At 39.5% G+C, this 17,170-nt stretch overlaps 2 protein-coding genes across 3 annotated transcripts; one reads left to right on the forward strand and one right to left on the reverse strand.

Moving 5' to 3' along the window:
- Positions 1-1,067: 1,067 nt before the first annotated feature.
- Positions 1,068-4,906, reverse strand: LOC147137562 (C-type lectin domain family 4 member K-like). Its single transcript, XM_086049980.1, has 6 exons — positions 4,766-4,906; positions 3,407-3,496; positions 2,003-2,269; positions 1,759-1,925; positions 1,509-1,645; positions 1,068-1,425 (listed from the first exon to the last, which is right to left on the reverse strand). The coding sequence occupies exons 1-6, from the start codon at positions 4,878-4,880 to the stop codon at positions 1,278-1,280; spliced, it is 924 nt and encodes a 307-aa protein (XP_085906106.1). The 5' UTR covers positions 4,881-4,906; the 3' UTR covers positions 1,068-1,277.
- A 2,062-nt stretch (positions 4,907-6,968) lies between these two features.
- nek9 (NIMA related kinase 9) lies at positions 6,969-16,615 on the forward strand. Of its 2 annotated transcripts, none has more exons than XM_086049830.1 (23): positions 6,969-7,495; positions 8,738-8,915; positions 8,988-9,043; positions 9,118-9,188; positions 9,264-9,369; positions 10,500-10,631; positions 10,714-10,824; positions 10,937-11,001; positions 11,558-11,608; positions 11,688-11,880; positions 12,307-12,451; positions 12,542-12,742; positions 12,908-12,954; positions 13,032-13,193; positions 13,525-13,633; positions 13,715-13,876; positions 13,959-14,126; positions 14,209-14,262; positions 14,354-14,541; positions 14,678-14,833; positions 15,543-15,647; positions 15,718-15,771; positions 15,958-16,615. In XM_086049830.1, exons 1-23 carry the CDS (start codon positions 7,310-7,312, stop codon positions 16,138-16,140), a joined length of 2,883 nt encoding a protein of 960 aa, XP_085905956.1. In that variant the 5' UTR covers positions 6,969-7,309; the 3' UTR covers positions 16,141-16,615. The 2 variants fall into 2 exon arrangements, with proteins under 2 accessions (XP_085905956.1, XP_085905955.1); XM_086049829.1 differs by having other exon boundaries at positions 6,971-7,495; positions 14,209-14,268.
- Positions 16,616-17,170: the final 555 nt, after the last annotated feature.

Consider the following 17,170-nt stretch of genomic DNA (forward strand, 5'->3'; position numbering starts at 1 on the left):
AAGTCTCATCTGCTGCTTTTAGACAAACCAAATGCCACAGGAAAAATGTAAATCCTTAACAAGACAGGACAGCACTTTGAGAGAAATGAAAGATAGAATTTAATTTTAAAAAAAACTTGCACGCAAGTTTGACTACAAGTAGGCTGGTGACATCACCTTTTTTTAAGTGCAAGCACGCATATATACATACATGAATAGAGAGAACTCTTTTCCCTTTGACACAACGGTTTAGTTGTTTGTTTTGGTTGTTACTGATACTTAACACATTATTTCATTCTCACCTGCGTATTATAACGTGTAGTGAGTCATGTCCTATCCCCAGAAGTATTGGAACAGTGAGGCCAATTCCTTTATTTTTGCTGTAGACTGAAAATATTTTGACGTCATAAAATTAATATGACTCTGGTTTCCTCCCACATTCCAAAAACATGCATGGTAAGTTGATTGGACACTCTAAATTGCCCCTAGGTGTGATTGTGAGTGCGGTTGTTTGTCTCTGTCTGCCCTGCGATTGGCTGGCAACCAGTTCAGGGTGTCCCCCGCCTACTGCCCGAAGACTGCTGGGATAGTGAATGAAAGAATGAAAATTAATACGACACAAGAAATCAACTTTACAGGCTCGAGGTGTTTACATCTGATGCGCAATTTAAAAGACAGCACCTTTTGTTTGAACACAGGGAGCCCTAGAGTGGCATGAAAACAACAACATGTAAGTCACTCATTAGCAAGAAGAATGGAAAGACTTAAAAGGTAAGAGGTAAAAGATACTAAAAAAGTACAGATGAGCCTAATAATAATGTCAGGAATAGTGAGACAAGCATTAAAGGTTACCAAAGTGATGGAAAAGATCAATCTTAAGCAAAGAAGCAAAATCTTGACCCAACATGCTGGGTCAAATCCTCAACCCGGGTATAAATAACCCAGCATTGGCTCTGTCCCTTTTGGACCTAATGTTGGGTTAGCTATTTCCCCCAGTTTGCCTTACTTTTGACCGAGCAGTTTTAAGAGGGTTGGCCTAATCTATGGAATTCATTTTGTTATCTTTTTATTTCAGGTCAAGAATGTGATTGGTTTGAAGTTTTATTTTGGCTGTTCAACACATTTTCCAAATCGGACACACTTAGTCATCTACATCACCAATATACATCTCATTGTTGTGTATTAATGTAAAAGCAGGTAATACATCTGCAACAGTATAAAAGATATAAAGAATCACACAAAATAATGTGCTGCTATTTTAAATTTCATATTAAGATCGCCATGTTTTTTTGTGCAGTCTATTTAGGTGCCATTTCACATATCCAGTGTAAATGTGATTCGCAATGTGTATCGAAGCGACTCTCCCATGGTTTAGCTGACGAATAGACGGTAGCCCCACAGTTCCGGTTCTTGTAGGCGTTGTTGGGTTCTCCAGGCAGCCAGTACCTTAAGAAAAACACATCAACCAGGATATCATTAAAGTCCTGAAAATATTAAATCATTAAAAGCACAAAGACTGATTTTGTCACCTTTGCTCTGATTCTGTGGCGTTATTAATCCAAAGCCACACACCCTCCGTTTTCATATCAGTGACACCGATCCACAGACCATTTTCCCTGAATTCGTAGGCGTCTTTCAGGGATTCACTGATATGACTCACATACAACTATATGGAAACAAACAAGAGGGAAAACTTTGGCATTAAAATACAACGTACACACTGTGTACACACATTTGATGATATTTTTATGTGTTTATGCGTTTATGTTTCTGCCCCACCTGTTCGCGTGGGTGATCTATGACAACCAGATCTGCTCCACGATTGACACAGTCGACTCGGCTGTCCATCCAGGACTTTCTGCGCGCAGATGAATTAGTAAAAGAGAAGTAATAGCAGGATGAGTTGAAATAGGTCCAACCCTTGTTGCACTTGCCACAGGTCCCCTCTAGAGGATACAAACAACTCTCGTTAGACAGAGCAGTTAAAAACAAAAACAATGAATCATTTGTAATGCTGTAATACCCAAAGATGACATGTTATACTGCAGGATTTTCCTCTCCCTGCGCAGACTCTCAAGCTGACTCTGATAAGCGTCGTTCATGGTCTTCTGCTCATTAACTTTCACCTTCAGTTTTTCATGACTTCTGGTCGCTCTCTTTAACGCATTCACGGCCTCTTGCACTGCCTCCATCGCATCGCTGTGGTTGCCAAAGAGATGGTCCAGCTCAGTAATGAGATGTGCTGCAGCCGGGTGGGAATTTGCGTGGGAGCGTTGTGGGACTGAGGCATCTTGAAGAAATAACAGGATGCGTATAATCGCTATATTCTACGACTCAGAAAAAGTTCGACATATATGGCGGAAAGAGTCGTTTTCTTAGGGGAAAAAAGACATTTCTAAGTGATGCCGAACTTTTGAAAATAACTTTATATCACAAACCTCTCTGTATTTTTAGTTGGGCACCTTATATTGAGTGGCCAAAAGCAAGACAATGCCATGGCCTGACTTAATGAAGCTCCTCCCCTCTGTTCAACATGGTTCCTTCACCTCAATATGCCACAAGAGGTCACAAAAGCAATATTAGACACGGCTTTGGTCTTATATCAAAACCAGCAAATACAGTAGATGAGTTTTTCAGTGAATAACGTAAGGTTTTGATTTTTTTTAAATATGTGCCCTTCAAGGAAAAGTGATAGCTTGGATTTGTGGAGCTGCATTTCAGGACCGACCCAAACATTGAAACCTCAAAATATGAATAGGTTGTACAATTTGACAACCAATCGTAATCTTCGGTCAACATATGCAAGGGTCTGCCGAGGCTGATCAGTAATCAGTACAGTGTGGCTAAAGCGACGATAAATTAACTCCTTCACAAAGAGAATAAAGCAGAAGTCTTCAACTACAAGCTATACCTCAAAGGCAGTGGTTAACTCATTTTTACACGTGCACGACAATTAAGAATACAATACAATACAATACAATTTTATTTATATAGTGTTAAAAAGCTCGATGCATGAATTTTTCCACTTGCCCTTTCCACTTGCATATACTATGACTTTATCAGGCAACATCAGTGAGTGAGTCATAGTCCTGGATAGTTTTATTACACAGTGGGTAGCTTCTTTTTACACTAACAGTTAAGACTGTTAAAACATTACTTAAAACAGTGTCTCTACAATTAAAGGTTTTATGATTGTGAGAGTTTTGGTTCCTCAGAAAAAGGTTCGCAAATTTGAACTACTTGGAAATCCTGACACAAAACGTACAGTATCTGTTTGGCTCTAATTTTTTAGCATTGGATGAGCTTAAAAACTCATATAGAAGATGATGATATGCGAAGAACGTCATATGAGGAGTCATGGCTGAAATGCGTGACTAAAAAGAAAAGAAAGTTCATGTTGAGAAGCTCAAACAGTTGTTGGACTCACAACCGATTCCGAGAACAACAGCAACGATGAGCAGAATGACATCCAGTAGTCCGAGATACAGTATGACCATGCGGTGACGTCCATCTGCACCTGTGAAAGTGTTAGTCAAAGCCATAAACAAATCACTCTCATAGCTCTTTTTCTATTTCTTATATATATATATATATATATATATATATATATATATATATATGTATATATATATATATATATATATATATATATATATATATATATATATATATAATGTTATAGCCTGACTAAAGCTCCTCCCCCTACTTCAACATAGTTCATTGGCCAGAAGATGGTGCGAAAGTAACATTTTAATATTAGACATGGCTGTGGCCTGAGCACAAAGCCAGCGAATATGAAACATTAAAGATATAAGTAAAAACAACTCAACAAATTGCTTTAGAGCAAACAACTTGCTTGCTTTGTTGTGCTAACTAACATTGTTTTCATAAACGTCAGTTTCCCTCCAAAAAAAACAAGTTATGTAAAATACAAGTTGTGTTTTTTACAATGCTAGGATCCCCTTTGCTTCGTTGTTTTTATTTGTATCTTTAATTAAATTGGGTAACAATAAAGGGCATCGTGTCATAGTCTTTTGAGTTTGGTTTTTGACTATAGTTTAGTCTTTCCCTGTGTTCCTTTGTCTGTCTCTCGTTAAGTTATTGAGTCCACCTGTGCTTGTCACCCTTGTGTTAGCCAACAGCTCCCTCCTAGCCTCTGTGTCTTGTCCAGGTGTTCCTCGTTGTTTCGTCAACTTGTCTGTATTTAGTTCCCCGCTTTCTTTCAGTCCAGGTTGAGTCATTGTGGTTTGTCATTTGTCAATGGTCTGCTGTCTGTTGTCAAGTCAAGTCAAGTCAAGTCAAGTCAAGTCAAGTCAAGTCCTAGTGTTTGTTTGGTTTCCTTTTGATCCTTGTTGTTTTGGAATTATTCCAGTGCCTTGTTGGCCTTTTTGTTTTCTTTTAATTAAATACTTTAGACTTGATTTTTGCCTCCTGTTTTGGGGTCCTCCACCACGCGTATCATGACAATTAGTTTAGTTGTTATCCTTTCGGCTTTTTCCCTCAGGGGTCGCCACAGCGAATCAAGTGCATGCACAATTCGCATCATTGATTTGGCAAAGCATTTTACGCCGGATGCCCTTCCTGACGCAACCCTATTATCATGACAATTAGTTTAGTAAACTTTTTAAACCAATTTTTACATTAGCAAAACTTCAAACATTTTTTATACAGTGAAGAAATTAAAGAAGAACCTCTGCTTTAATGTGTCATCTGTTTGGATAATAACTTTAAAGCTACTATACTACCACTTCCTAAAAGTAAAAGTAGACAAAATACTGCACGTTACCTTGTCCAAACAAGTCATAGCGAGAGCGAGAAGGTCCACCGCGGTTGAACAAAATTTGAGATGACTTTGGCACATAAGATACAGTGTGCTCAGTAGCTTTCGGCTGATCCTCCATAGCTGCAGGAACTGCACACCAGCGTGTTTGGTCTCTGTCTTACAAGCACTAACCCTCAGCAACATTGACAATGTGCACACACGTTCATCCCTGAGAATCACATGCTTTAGAGGTGGCTTTCACATTGTGGATCCATAATAACCACAAATCCTGTGAATTTGAAAAGCACTATTTTACAAGCATCCTCGTTCTATGGTCACAGATTAGTACAATAAAGTTTTAAGAACAAATGACAACTTAATTCAAATGGAACAGCTGACTAACATTTCATTATATGTATGTAGCAGTAGTAGTACATATGCATTTTTTTATTGTTGATTATGAAAAACATCTAAACATATTGGCAGAATTTAGGCAGAGTTTAACAACAAACAAACAAAAAAACTCAAGGGAAACATGGTCATGAATAATACTCTTTCTGTTTTTCCAAGTCTTTTCTAGACATTTGATGTTGGTTGCAAAACCATGAAACTTTTGAATGTCACTATAGTGTCCAAATGGCCACTTTATTTACAATTAAAAGATTATGATGGTTTTGCCTTAGAATTTTGCCTCAAGGCATTAATAAAGGGATTTTATTATGAGGGCGGTGCCCTAAAGTGAGATTTCAGAGACATTTATTGAGAAAAATATATGAGATTGTTTTAGTTTTTTTTTCATATTATTGCGTAATTTAAGTGAAGATACCACATCAGCAAATGTAGTACATACAAGATTTGCAGACTTGATCGTCTTGCACAACATCCGTACATCAAAATGCAAACGTCAGGATAAATGACAAGAAGCAAAACTGCTGAATTTATGTTTTGTCTCCCAGAAATTATAACAGTTCTAATCTTCCAGACTAAAAAGGACAGTTTCAGACTTATCAGTTGTTATCAACTCCAGGTGTAAATACTCTTTTAACTGTATTTCAAACCTGCAGTTGGCTCGCAACCAATTCGGGGTGTCCCCCGCGTACTGCCTGGGGTAGGCTTCAGCACACCTGCGACCCTTCTGAGGATAAGCGGATTGGATAATGAATGGATGTAAAGATGCGATCTAGCGGCCATAAATACATACATATATATATATATATATATATATATATATATATATATATATATATATATATATATATATAATTTCTTCCCCAGGCATCTGTAACTTTTCTTGAATATTTATTCATCTCGTGACTTTTTATTTTTGCCTGTACATTTAAAAACAGATATCTGTTTCTACTCATTACTTTATTAAAATAGACTCATTCGTCGTGCTACATTACCAAAACATGTTTCGTTTATAGAACAGACCGTAAAAATGTATTTTTACTTTTATACTTAATACAATTCAGAGTTTGTGTTATTTTTTACTGGTACCTAAGTAAATGAGCTGAATCAGTACTATCATATATATCATATACTATTATCAGAATTTTTTTTTTTATATACAAGTATCTGTACTTCTCGAGCTACAGGTGAGTAATGCATTGTTTCTCAACCTTTATTGAGCCAAGGCACACCTTTCACACCCTGAAAAAAACATGGCACACCACTTAGCAAAATGACTCATAAAAAATATATAAAAATGTTCATTGTGTAACCAGTCAATTTAGTGGAAGAGCATTTCATCGTTCTGACTGTTACTACGTGGTTGGCATAGATAAATTAAGCCCCCCCCCCCCAAAAAAAAAATTATTAGATTTTTTTTTTGGGGGGGGTAATTTATCTATGCTATATATATAAAAAAAGTTATTAGATTTTTTTTTTGTCAAAATAATTGACATTGAGTAATTTTCCGCGGCACACTAGAAGATCTCTCGCGGCACTAATGTGCCAGAAACACTGGAGTAATGTAATTAGGTTACCTCTGTTAACGGATGCCCTCAAACGCAACTTCCGGTTTTGAGAGTAAAGTTGTGTAGTCGTGTCTTCTCCAAATGTACGCGTCAATCAGCAGAGACAAGTGTGATCTTGTCAGCTTGAGACACATTCCTCTTCAGTGTAATGTAAAAACTTATTGCCAAAATTTATCTGTGGTGGCACTGTCAGCCATACGCCAAGCCAAACAAACAGAGCTAACGTCTTTACAGGAAATACGTTTCTCTTAGTTTCATCGTAAAATATACCAGGCGAAAGTTTAACGTTAAACTTTTATTTTGAAAGTTAGAATGAAGTTGTTTGAACTTACTATTTTATATGTAATGCTTGACGTTTGTACAACTTCAACGCATTTTTTCCTTCTCGGTTGTTTCCCCTCTAGTATTGTGCATTTTAAAAGTATATTAGCTTCCCGATTGTATCCGCTACACTTTGAGATTTCTTTTAACTGTCGGGCCGCGTGACATGTCTGACTAGTGACGTTTTAAGGAAAGGAAAGGAGTCTTCCGAAAGAGTTTTCGAGTCGGGCCTGGTTGTGTTTCTTTCCCATCAGTGTTGGCTAATACAGAAATGTCACTGGCCGAGTATGAGAGACATTTCGACTCGCTCAGTTCCGATTTGGCCGGCGAGTCTGTGCTGAGCGAGCGCTCCGCGTCGGCCACGTTTAATGGCGAAGAGGAGAAGTTGCATTACATTCCCATCCGGATCCTCGGGAGGGGGGCGTTCGGTGAAGCGACGCTGTACAGAAGAATCGAGGTGAGATCATCCACTCCACTTTTCTTATTGAGGAACTGTTGGCTGGAGAAAAGACACCTAGTCACCACGTTGCTAGGCAACAATAATCACGTTTTTTAAGACCCTGTTTGTTGTGTGTTTTTTAAAGATCCTTAGTATTAGGGGGTGAATATGTAGTCTTGTAATAACTGATGCAGTGACAATAACTGTTAACTTTTTAATTATATTATGTCATTAATAGATTAATACCTAAAACACATTACATTAATAAAATAAAATATTATCAAATGTATTTTTCCTCATGAAAATACACATTACAATACTTTTAGTTGTTTTGGTCTGATGCTGGAACGGATTAATGCCATTTTCTTTTCATTTCAATGGGAAAAGATTATTTGATACGAGTGCTTTGTCAAGGCACCACTGTAGTTTATATAAGACAACTATGATATACATGTACACTAGGGATGAACAAAATCAACATCGCACGGTAATAGAATGCAATTTTCAAATCACAAAAGAAGAAAAAAAAAACAACCTCTGCCTGATTTTGATTGGTTGATAGGCTTTATTTTTTAATTTGATTTGATATTTTATTTATTTATATGGTGTCTAGTTAATTTCATTGCATCAGTGCAGTTCACATGTTTACATATCATTATTTTATCAAACATGAAAAGTTGAAGTGATAGTACCGCAGATTGTTTTGCATTGTCGTTGTAATCGGACATTTGACTAATGTTTAAGACACGCTTGCTTGTTGTCATAGTGAATGCGTAAAAAAGACTGCAAGCGAAAGTGTTTAGTTAACAACTCTAATTGAAGTAGATAGACTTTTTCATATTAATTCATGGTCCATTTGTCTTTATTTTAGTATAAACCTAACCTATTAAACCAAAACATTCAAGGATAATAAACCTGATATTGCCTATTGTGATACAGATTAATTTATTGCTTGTGTTTATTTAAAAAAATACATGGAAAGAGGACCTTGAAAAAAATAATCTCATATTAAATCACAATGAAAATATTGAAGAGGGCGGGGAAATCACAATTGGATTATTTTTCAAAATTGTTCTGCCCTAATAGAAGGGAGATGCATCAAAGGGAATAACTAAAATGAAGTGGTAATTATCATGCTCAATGTACTTTAATGGTTAAATAAAGGATGAAAAGAACCGCACATCAATCGGTGACTCTTATGATAAAAATTGCTCATGGAGATAAGCTTTATTTGCAGATAACGCTCTCTTTGTTGTCCAGGACAACTCCCTGGTTGTATGGAAAGAGGTGGACATGAACTCACTCTCTGAACGCGAGCGCAGGGATGTCACGAATGAAATTAGCATACTGTACATCCTGGAGCACAACAACATCATTGCCTACTATAATCACTTCATCGATAAAAACACTCTTTTTATTGAACTGGAATATTGCAATGGTAAGAGATGCCAGTCTCCTAATTTGATTGACACTGAGTGTGACTGGAGGCTAAATAACATTGTTGCCACAGGTGGAAATCTTTATGACAAAATTGTCCAACAGAAGGGGAAACTTTTTAGTGAGGAGGTAAGAGCAGATCAAATGCAAATAATGCACTCGTCAGCGCATACATTTGATCTCAACCTTTATATTTTCTGCAGGTGGTTATTTGGTACCTGTACCAGATTGTGTCAGCCGTGGCCCACATTCACAAGGGTGGCATTTTACACAGGTGAGATGGTCACGTGACTGCGGCTCCGTCAATCTGAGTTGTTTAAGGTCCATCATCGTGCTTGTTTCCTCGCAGGGATATCAAAACGCTCAACATTTTCCTGACCAAGACTGACCTTATCAAGCTCGGTGATTATGGTCTTGCAAAGAAACTTGGCTCTGAGTTTTCCATGGCGGAAACGGTATGTGTTCATTTGTATCATACTGGAGTTATACATATAGTTGTTAGATGTGTTACTTGCTGAAAAACTCACCTATTCAATGTTTTTGTGCTGTATTATTTCATTCTTGTTTAGTATGTTTCATTATGTTTTTACCCAATACAGTGCTGTTGTGTGTCTCTATTAAAAAAAAATTTAAAATGTATGTGTTTGGGGGGCTGGAATGGGTTATTGGCATTTGAATTCATTTCAAGGGGAAAATTTGATTTGATTTCCAGTATGTTACTCAGCTTGGTCACAGAACGAAGTAAACTCTCAAAGGGGAAGCAACCCAAAATTGTTCTTTACAAGAATATGTTCCTTGCAGACCCACTAGGTATTCTAATTAATATTGCGTTTGTGGAATGTGAGCTAAGCTGTAAAATCCACCCATTTTTGTCCATCTCAGGGGGCGGCCATTTTGCCTCTTGCTGTCGACTAAAAATGATATCACAGTTGCTCAGGGCTCAGATAACAACCAATCATGGCTCAGCTTCAGAAAACAGGTGAACTGTGATTGGTCGTTACCTGAGCCCTGAGCAACTTTAATGTCAATTTCAGTCGACAGAAGTGACAAAATGGCCGCCCCCCGAGATGGCGAAAACGTGTGGATTATGCTGTTTAACTCATATTCCACGAACGCAATATTAATCAGAATGCCATGTTTAGACAAGTGAAGGCACATGGAACATATTATTGCAAAGGATTTCTGGAGGGTTGACTTCCCCTATTAGTCAAGCTGCCACGGTATACAATATATACTGTGTATGGACGTTGAAATTTAATGTGGTCATCTACAACCATGTGCAGTGTAAAATTTTGTGACTTTGGAGTTGGCATGTTAGCCTGATGCAATTATTTTTTTGTCATTGAATTATACCGATTTGAATCTCTCATCAGGAAATTTAGTTTTGCCTCCACTCTGCTGTCACTGTTATTTTTTGGGTGCACACTACACAAAGCAAAACCACACGCGTGCAGGCATGTAAGGAGCGATTTCAGCATGATGGGGCGTGCTAACTGTCCTGTGCCCCTGAGATGAGGTTGGGAGGCTTCGGTGCTTTGTCTAATTTATGTGTCATTCTAATATATTTATTCTTGTTTATGTCCAGTGTGTGGGCACTCCATATTATATGTCACCTGAATTGTGCCAGGGAGCGAAGTACAACTTCAAATCTGATATCTGGGCCATGGGCTGTGTGCTTTTTGAAATCTTAACCCTTACACGAACATTTGATGCTACGGTAGGACTCACTTGCATTTATTTAAATGCTTTACCAATATCAATGTAAGGTTTTTGACAAGATGCAGTTTGTGTCCTTGTAGAATGCCCTGAACCTGTGTGTAAAAATAGTCCAGGGAAACTGGACTATGGATGTGAACCGTGATGTTTATGGAGCCGGATTGATCAAGCTGGTCTATGAGTGTCTCGAACAAGTGAGTGGTTTGCTTAAAAAAAAATAGCATTATGCTAAATTAGACGTTCAAAAAGTCTGCCTGACTTTCTTGGAAGTTACAAATTAGGTTTTGTGATCATTTTCTGTGGCAGGATCCTGCAAAGAGACCAACAGCGGAGCAGATTCTAGACCAGCCAGTCCTTTCCTGTTGCCGACAGTAAGCGAGACTCATTTTCAGTAGTATTTGCTGTCTTCTCGAAATTCGTACTTTTTTGCATTGTTTCCACACTTGAACGCTTAAGCTCAACAGATAAATGTAATTATTAGACAGAAATAAGCCAAGTAAACATAAAATGAAGTTTTCAAATGGTGATTTGATTCATCAAGGGGAAAAAAAAATCTATTCAAAGCTACCGGACCCTGTATGAAGCAGCACTTGCCTCCCTTGTTAAATCACCAATTTACAGGGGAATTCACATTTTTTAGTTCATTTTTACTGACTACACCCGAGCCTGATTACCTTCAGACCTGTTCGAACCAGAAAACACCTGAATAGAACCTGTTTGTCTATATGTCTGACAAGTGTGAGCTTTTTTAAAATAAATTTACGATTTAATAGCTGCATTTTATGTTTACTTGGGTTATCTTTGTCTAATACTTAGATTTGTTTGATGCTCTTAAACATTGCTGTAAAGTGGGCAAGAAGAGAGCAAAGAGTTTTTCATGGCACTGTATATCCACAACAAACATCTGACAACTTTCTTCTCTGGCAGGGAGCTTGCAGAGCGAGTTGCCCTGCTGAATTCAGCAATGAAGAAACCAAAGTAAGCCTATGTTTTCTTCTGTTATCACTTTACTATCGTCCCCCCAAATTGTGTCTAATTGATTGTACTCTGTGTATAGGCTGAGTACAGCGACTGAGACCCCTGTTGCCGTGGTTACCACACGCTCAAGGGATGTGTATTTCTGGGGAGGAGGCAAGTTCACGCCCCAGAAAATGGATACTTTTAAAGGAGGCAGCAGCGCCCAACATGTGTGCGCTGGAGAGAGTCACTTTGCAGTGGTGACGGTGGAAAAAGAACTCTACACTTGGGCAGTAAGTTTCAAGAATGCAGCTAACACCCGTTCAGCATTGGTGGAGTTTAGTTGGGGACCTTCTCTGCCTCTTCCTCTTGCTCTTAGAACTCATTCGGTGACAGCTATTTTCAGTCCCTCCTTTACCCTCCCACGTAAAAAAAAAAAAAGAAAATGTAATTAGATTTGTGTGTACACGCACAAAAATCTAATTATGTCCCTGAGTTTTTAATTACGCTGCAGCAGAATGTGGAACTACAATGAAGGCACACAAATTTAAATTTTGACTTTAATACCTGTAAAAGACATTTAAAAAATGAATACTAAAAAAAATCCACAGTGTAGCGGTGGTGCGGAGATGAACTGCAGTATAACAAGGCTACACTCTACAACACACAGCAGAGACACTCATTCCTATTTGGTGCCTACGAAAAAATTTGCTTTTCAGAATGTTCAAGGCGGTGCCAAGATGGTGGGCCAACTGGGGCATGGAGATCAAGCTTCTTACCGACAGCCCAAAAGGGTTGAGAAGCTCCAGGGGAAGGCCATCCGACAGGTGGAGTGCGGTACTGACTTTACTGTATGCATCACTGGTGAGCCCACAACCCCCCAATTTAAATTTTAAAAAATTAAATGAAGGGAAATGAACATCTCTCTTATATATAACCATCTGTGTTCTGCAGATGAGGACCAAATGTACACATTTGGCTCAGACTATTACGGCTGCATCGGTGTGGAGGGTGTCATGGGCGTGCAGATCCTGGAGCCTGTGCTTCTGGAGTTTTTTGAGGAGCGGCCAGTCCGTCAAGTTTCTTGTGGAGACAACCATGTGGTGGTGCTCACCCACAGTGGAGACACCTTCTCCTGGGGTTGTGGAGAGTATGGTATGGACTGTTGATACCATTACATTTCCACCAAAAAAAAAAAAAAAGAAAAAAAGATTGTTTTTGTAATTATTATTTCAACCAGTAGATGGGGACAGAAGCCTCTTTGAAATGCAGCACTCATGCTCAGTCATGCAATTTCTCTTGAATTTCTTCCATCTGTAGGGCGTCTTGGCTTGGAATGTGAGGATGATTTTTCTTCTCCGATGCAAGTAAGACTCGACACGAGTATATCCCTGGTTGTAATCACTCTTCCGACAAATGTGAACATCTAATGTGTTTTCCCCAGGTGGAGCTCCCCAAAGGCGCCACCATCTCATCTGTGTCATGCAGCAGTGATGGAACCTTCTTCTTGACGGACACTGGCAAAGTTCTAGCATGTGGGAACAATGAATTCAACAAGCTAGGTCTGAACCAGGAATTCTCTGGTCTCAAAAACCACCCCGGAGAGGTACTGGCTCGCAGACCGGGAAAATGATCTATCATTAATATAAATAATTTCACTATTTTATTTAACCTGTGCAATCCAATCGAAAAATAAATACAAATCTGTCAGAATTTCGAAGGCATTTCATGTGCCTTTAAGTCATCCCACTGATTTTCAATTACATTAAAGTCTGGGCTCTGCCTTTCCCATTCCTAAAACTTATTCAGGTCAACCCATTATGCCGATTATTTGGATTTGTTGAATTTTCTATTCCCGCAGAACACTGGTATCAAGATGAGGTTGCAGGCGGTGTACTTGCATTTCTAATGCATTTGTTTTACTGTTCATATGTCAGGGTTACCAGGGCATCCCATACATCACAACATTGACTTTGGCAAAGCAGCTGTCACGCTTCAAGATCCAGACTATAGCTCCAGGGAGGAACCATACAGCTGCCATTGATGGTACTGCAAGACAAGATTAACAACACTTATTTGCATCTGTTACTCAGTTGTTGAATCCACAATTTTGAATCAATTTTACAGAACGCGGTCGCCTCCTCACATTCGGGTGTAACAAGTACGGACAACTAGGTGTCAAAGACTTTAAGAAACACCAAGGTGTGCAGGTCCTGGTTGGACCGTTTGGGGGAAAGATTGTCACCAAAGTTTCTTGTGGGGACGGCTTCACGATCGCAGCAACTGAGGGTAAGAGCACAAACAATACATACTCGCATTTCAATGTTATCGACATGAAGCGTGTGAACAGTTCCCATTTCGTTTCTTGCAGACAATCAGATTTTTGCATGGGGAAATGCAGGAAATGGCCGACTTGGAATGCCTGCTGACAAGGGATTTGGTTCAGAGGTTTGTCCTGCCATGCCAAGGCCCATCTTTGGATCACTCCACCACGTGCCAGACCTTTCTTGTCGTGGCTGGCATACCATTATCATCATGGGTTAGTCATTTGATTTAATCGCCCTCATGATATATTGGCTTTGGTAACTGTCTTCTGATAGTTCTTTCTTGTTCCTTTACAGAAAAAGTGCTCAACTCCAAGACCATTCGCTCGAACAGCAGTGGGTTGTCAATTGGTAGTGGTAAATATATTTTTTGTACCTTCACTTCCCTCTTTAACTTTGTGAGGGAGCATATATACACTTTTTGTTTGTGTGTCAATTGTAGGGATTGGACAGGATGGTTCCATAGCCACCGTGGATCTGGAAATGGAGCCGGGTTCAGAGACGGAGAGTCGGGACCGGGGCCTCGGGGGTACGGTGGAGGTTGACCTTGATGCGTGCAACTTGGAAACGCCAATGATGTCGATGGCAAATCAGACCGGAGACAGTTCATGTCCTCTCTGGCTAAGAATGGTTAGTTTACAATTCAAAAGGAGCTTCTAATTTTGTGTGACCCTTCCTTCTGATTTCTTCCAAACTCATATACTGTGTACATGCTTATCAGACAGTGGAATATGAAGCATCTCATTGCTGATTGTGCCCTATACAGGAGCTTGAGGATGCTGAGTTTATCCCAATGCCTAAAGAATCAGAGCTTCCTCCGGATCAGCTCCCATCTTTCTCAGAGAGCACCACTCTACCGTATGATGAGCTGAAGGATCTGAAGGCTGTTGCAGCAGCTGTCAGCAGCGAGCATGACCTATCGGTAATGTTCATGTACTCTCTTTTTGACTCTTCATCATTGTTTTCTCCAACTTGAAGGAAAATCAATCTGAGAATGACCCAATTGAAGTTTGAATATGGGCAGACATTTGAAAAAAAAATCTTCAATGTCATTGGACAAATGCATTGTCCAAAAACCATATGAACTATAGTTTTGCCTTGTCAACCAGCCAGGCTCTTTTGCTTCAAGAAAAAAAACCTTCAGTGACACTGTTTGCACTCCGCCCATTGTAGAAACGTTGCTCAGTTCTGCACAAACTGCAATAATATATTTGTTTGCCAAATTGTTTTTGCAAGCTTGCCTGGTTGTAGCTACAGTGTATCTGGAAAGTAGCCACAGCGCTCTACAGTAGTCATGCCCCTTTACCATTTTTCGACATCTTATCCCTTAGTTAGAAAGCAAATTCTGCAGCCTGCAGTGACCTAATCCTCTACAAGGTAACAATGCACAAAGTGGAGACAACATAGAAGTACACCTTAATGCATGAGTAATAAAAATATCCAACATTGTGTACCTTTAGTTGGCTTGGCCTGGGTTAACCTCCACATTTCTTAGCTGGCCACTGTCGACATAGTCTAATATAGAATATTCAAGACCATATTTATTTAAATCAAGTTGCTTCGTAAAGTTCCGTTCTGCATTTTGAGGCGTCGTAATGCCAAGGTGAACTCTGTTGGTGGTCTTCCCACAGACTACGCGAATGAGTGATGACAGACTAAACGGCCTCGAGGAGGCAGGCGTCTGCAGCCAAGGCGACTCGATCACGTGCTGCAGAGCAAGTAGCGAGGTGGCACAGGTAATGCACCAGCCTACAACACAGTGTGTCAACAGGGTGGCCTTGTTAACACAACAACTCTCTTTCACAGCTGCGAGAGATGGTCACTCAGCAAGAGATGAGGATCCAGATGCTGGAGAAGCAGGTGAGACGAGAGCTTTTTCTCTACCACAGAACAGGCATCCATTTGGCTGCCTACAATAAAAGGCCACTCTAATATGTGCAGTTTTAATTTACCGGGGGGTGGTGGGGTGTCAGAAAGTCAGGCAGTATTCGGTGTGGCCACTATCGAATTGAAAAGGTTTCTGATTACTTCCCACCGCTGTTGTAGGTCAGTGACCAGCAAAAGGACAATGAGAGATTGTTGGCAGCATTCAACCGGTTGTCGCTGCTGGAAGCCAGGTGCGACAATAACGGCAATCACTGCGACGGTCACGTACCTGAGGATGGGGGCAGAGGACGAGCGTCTGGATTCACACAGCATGGGGCCAGACCTGCAGGGTCCAGCTTGTGAGGCCCAGCCTACTGATGCCCTACTCGATGGGAGAAGTGACTAAACTCTGCGCTAATGTGAGAATAGGAGACGGCTGCCTCACAAACCTTAACAAGCGTCATGTGTCGTTACATACAGTATTTAACAGAGCACCAAGTTGCAGCCTTATTTTATTGCATATGCACAATTGTTCTGGTGCAAATGCTGCGCACAGGCTTCTTACAGACTGAAATGTTGGCTGGGTTCAACATGAGGCATCAGACAATCTTAGTGTTATTCCATCCACAATGTGAATATGAAGTCCTTGTTTTATTGGTGATCATTGTTTACTTCTAGTGATGTCACCCTGGGGCTTTAGTGCTTGCATGTTGGCGGATATCATTCAACAGGCTAATCAAAACATTTTAAAACCCTTTCAGTGGAAATGTGGAGCCTTGAATCAGATTGGTCAAGTGTGTTTGTTTACAATTAGGCAAAAATAAATAAATAAAACTCATTCGATTTCCACAATACTTTGTGGAGAGGGAATGTGTGGGATGAGGAAGAAACATTACATGTCTGTATAGAACGTGAAGCAGGACCTAGGCAGAGGTCAATTGCTTGTCAATTGCGAAAAATGCCGTGTGCCAAAACAGAAGAGTTGTAGACCCTTTGAATGAAATCTGAAAGTCACCACTTTCAAAATTACTAAAGTTGTGTGTCATTGTAATACAGTATGTTCATGTGGGGACTTTCACCTTAGGTTTTTACCAGAATGTTTTAAAAGCTATATCCTCAGAAATGTGGGCTATTTGAAACTTAATCTTTTATGCAAATATATGCTTTAAAAATGTGCATATATTCTTTTTATATATCATTTGGTGAAACTACTGACAACGTAGCTGTAGGCAGTTTCTCTTATTGCCCTTTTTTGTTTGGCTGCCTAAGAATGCCATAGTTATGGCACAAACACTTGAATCGTTTTGTTAAAATGGGGGAATCGTTCTTTTTCTGTTTTTGCTATTTACCACCTGAAATGTTCATTTTTGCTTCGTTTGTTAAAGCAAATTAG

The sequence above is a fragment of the Filicampus tigris genome, chromosome 13 (genome assembly GCF_054856515.1).
Source record: "Filicampus tigris isolate MCC_2025a chromosome 13, RoL_Ftig_1.0, whole genome shotgun sequence".
NCBI classification, from domain to species: domain Eukaryota; kingdom Metazoa; phylum Chordata; class Actinopteri; order Syngnathiformes; family Syngnathidae; genus Filicampus; species Filicampus tigris.

Bases quoted from the DNA above. Each gene is read 5' to 3' on its own strand.
- nek9 (XM_086049829.1), top strand. From the start codon at position 7,310: ATGTCACTGGCCGAGTATGAGAGACATTTCGACTCGCTCAGTTCCGAT. The intron at 8,916-8,987 runs GTAAGAGATGCC...TTGTTGCCACAG, and splicing joins TGAACTGGAATATTGCAATG to GTGGAAATCTTTATGACAAA. The intron at 14,834-15,542 runs GTAATGTTCATG...GTCTTCCCACAG, and splicing joins GCAGCGAGCATGACCTATCG to ACTACGCGAATGAGTGATGA.
- LOC147137562 (XM_086049980.1), bottom strand. From the start codon at position 4,880: ATGGAGGATCAGCCGAAAGCTACTGAGCACACTGTATCTTATGTGCCA. The intron at 3,497-4,765 runs GTAACGTGCAGT...ACACTTTCACAG, and splicing joins CTATGACTTGTTTGGACAAG to GTGCAGATGGACGTCACCGC. The intron at 2,270-3,406 runs GTGAGTCCAACA...TATTTCTTCAAG, and splicing joins TGTTGTTCTCGGAATCGGTT to ATGCCTCAGTCCCACAACGC.